This window comes from Branchiostoma floridae, chromosome 3 (assembly GCF_000003815.2).
Source record: "Branchiostoma floridae strain S238N-H82 chromosome 3, Bfl_VNyyK, whole genome shotgun sequence".
NCBI lineage: Eukaryota > Metazoa > Chordata > Leptocardii > Amphioxiformes > Branchiostomatidae > Branchiostoma > Branchiostoma floridae.
The window spans coordinates 1,281,131-1,284,257 of record NC_049981.1 but is presented as its reverse complement, the minus strand read 5'-3'; the positions used below and the strand labels follow the sequence as shown (position 1 = coordinate 1,284,257).

Sequence of the window (3,127 nt, the reverse complement as noted above, 5' to 3'; positions counted from 1 at the left end):
TGATTCTTTATTGTGAATATGTATTTATATTCTTAGAGTAGTTTTTCGATTTGCGTCTAGGTGTCACCATGAATTAGTACGTACCACACGTTTCAATTCTGCAGTACTCCCATGTGATGTCTGGATCGATGGTGTAACACCAAGGCCAGTTTCGTTCCCCAAGTTCTGGTAGGTTCCTGCAGTAGTTCTCATCAAGTCCTGGAAATGGCGAGCGGATATCGCGGACGTGTGGTGTCTCACTGTCCCACCTCTGACATGTACGCCCTGATATTGTAACCTGTATTTTCCCGTCGTAGGTAGAGCCGTCAAGACACTCTCTTGAGCTGATGTCTGGTAAAAAAAAAAAAAAAAAAAAAACCGTAAGGGGGGCGGTGCCGACTTCAGACAGACCTTGCCACAGTGGTAACGTTACACGGATTGATAACAACGTGTCTTTAGCACTCAGTTCAGATGACCGAAGAAGACTGAGAGAAATTTACATACTCAAATGTGATGAAGTTTAGACACTGTATAATTGCCGTTTGGTGACAATGTCACCAAGGAAAAGAAGTTAATCGCTCGTAGGTACGGCCTTCAATGCAATATATATTACATCTAAACTATACAAAAAACTAAGCAATGATAATTTATCATAATCCTTATCAACACAACTAGAAGTATATCTATCTGACTGTCATATCAAACATCATTGCGCCAGTGTTCTTTGCTATGTACTTTACACGTTCGCTTTTATCCATCTTTTTTATTGCCATTTTTAATGTATAAATGTAAGGTACAGTAATACTTACCGCATTCAGGAATGTCACAGTACTCCCATTCCACGTCTGGATCTGTTGTGTAGCACCACGGTCCCTCAGCAAGTGGACGCCCGGTTGGGTTTCTACAGAAGTTCTCATCCAACCCGTGGTACGGGTACTTCTGTAGGTGCTGGTGCCTGTGTGGAGAAGAACTATCCCAGCGTTGGCAGGTATGTCCTGATTTGGTTGTCCGTACTTTACCGCGGTATGTGGTACCATCGCTGGTTGAAAGACATTCAAATGGGTCGCCATCTTTGGAAAGAAAAGACTTGTGATGCGTTTTAGATATAGAAAAAATATGCAAATGAAGTCACCAAATAAGAAAATTCGAACCTACGATATTTCCGAGCACACGACTTGTCTTCCTCGTGAAAACATAACCATAGCTTTAGCAGACACGAGATATCAAAACCGGACATATTGTGACAGTGAGTGCCAAGGCAAACAACCAAAGGTTAATTTATTTTTACCATTTCCTCTACTTTTTTCAAGTTTAAAGACTGGCTATTCATCTATAGATACTTGAGGTATGGTGCTTAAACACACATCACATACATAATAACGCAAGTTAACGGTACAGAGAATACAACCTTCTTAGACCAGGTAAGAATACATTTTGCTTGATTCACCAGTGGGAAACGTCCCCAGGAATGTACCTGTGGTTGTGGTATGAGTAATCTTGCTTTCTCTACTGCCCGTTCTGAAGTCCACACAACCTTCACACTTGCAGTGTTCCTCTGTGCTTCCACAGAAGCTACTGATGGAGCAGCAGGGAGTGAAGGACACGGGGTCACATTCTCCTGAGGCGGCTCCTGGGGCTGGGAAGTCTGGACCACAGCGGAGGTCATCACGCCATCTACTGCCGTTCTCTGACGACAAAAATTGTATCAGACCTCTTAAGATGGCATCTTACTCGATCTCACCTACTGGGGACTGTTACGAAAGATATTCGCCAACAGTAGCAATCAGCAGATCTTTTAAAACAATCCACAATAGGCAAAACGTCGCGATTCCGCGCGATCTAGACAAGACCCAGTTGCAAACAGGCGTGACCACTGCAAACATTTTAATGAATCTTCATGCCAAAACTTTTAATGGATTTTTAATCAAGTGACGCTTTGTATCTAAACTGGTCGTTAATCAAGTAGCAACAATGATATTTTCTTAAAGATACTTGGTATCTAAATGGTTGTTAATCAAGTGGCAACACTAATATTTTCTACGAAATTATCTTGTAGCTAACTTGGGGCTAAAACTGAGGATTCAACATCATTTTTTTTCAAGATCTTTTTTGTAGTGGTCACATTTTAAATCCGTTTGAGACCGTCAGGGAATATAGCAAAAAAAATCGCAAAGTTTCGGCAATAGTCACCAACAGACACGGCCCTGTGAGACACCCGCTTAAGCTAACATGTTTATAATGGATACCATACCTATAGCAGGAAATATTTCACATTTCAAAAATAATGTAGATATAATAAAGAACTTCATTCGTTACATCATTGAGAAAGATACCAACGATTGTGAAATCTGTAGTCCACACATCCGGGACAGTCGCAGTGCTCTGACAAAATGTGGCCACAGTAACCTGACGCTGAGCAGCATGGGAAGCAAGAATGGGGGTCACATTCGCCTGGGTCCGCTCCAGGTGCAGGAAAGTTAGATCCGCATCGGAAATCGTCCCTCCATCTCCTCTCTGGTGCTGCTACAGTTTCTTCCTTTACAACTGCTGGGACCCCTTTAAAGAGAGACGTCTTGAGACATCGTAGATCATACGGCGTATCGGTGAAGTTAGCAATATCTTTAGATTATCAAATAGTACTGCTAGTAAAATAGCTTGAAATGATTGGGTATACATGATACACCAATACTGGTGTGTGTGTGTGTTTTGTCTTGCTACAATTCCTTTCGTCGCAATCGGTTAGGTTCTTGTCAGAATAATTAGTTAAAGTTGTAAGTCTACGTCTATCAATTTGTTTTGAAGAATATTAAAAAAAACACTGGTCAACAGCCATTACAACTAACTCGTTTCCGCGATGTCTCCTCTGAAATATGATCCTGTATGTAACTTAGTTGTTTAGAAATGATTTATGATTTATGAAATTGAAAGGTAAATGTATTTGAAATATTATGATGAAATGTTTGTACCGTATATCTCCTGGTAGTTAGTACATCCTGGACATTCACAGTGGTCTTCAGTGATTCCACACCAGCCACCGGCAGAGCAGCATGGGAAACATGACGTAGGGTCACACTCTGCCGTATTAGCGCCCTCTGCAGAGAACCCCGGCCGACAGCGCCAGTCATCCCGCCATTTTGGTTTGTCGTCA

General features: G+C 41.7%; 1 protein-coding gene across 1 annotated transcript in view; it reads right to left on the bottom strand.

The window, feature by feature from the left end:
* The window catches only part of LOC118410859, a 55,038-nt gene that overhangs the window by 42,133 nt on the left and 9,778 nt on the right, over positions 1 to 3,127 (bottom strand). The window contains exons 13-14 of the mRNA XM_035812719.1: positions 789 to 1,049; positions 85 to 330 (exon numbers count right to left, since the gene is read on the bottom strand). Coding sequence (XP_035668612.1) covers positions 85 to 330; positions 789 to 1,049 — 507 coding nt within the window. The remainder of the gene's footprint in view (positions 1 to 84; positions 331 to 788; positions 1,050 to 3,127) is intronic.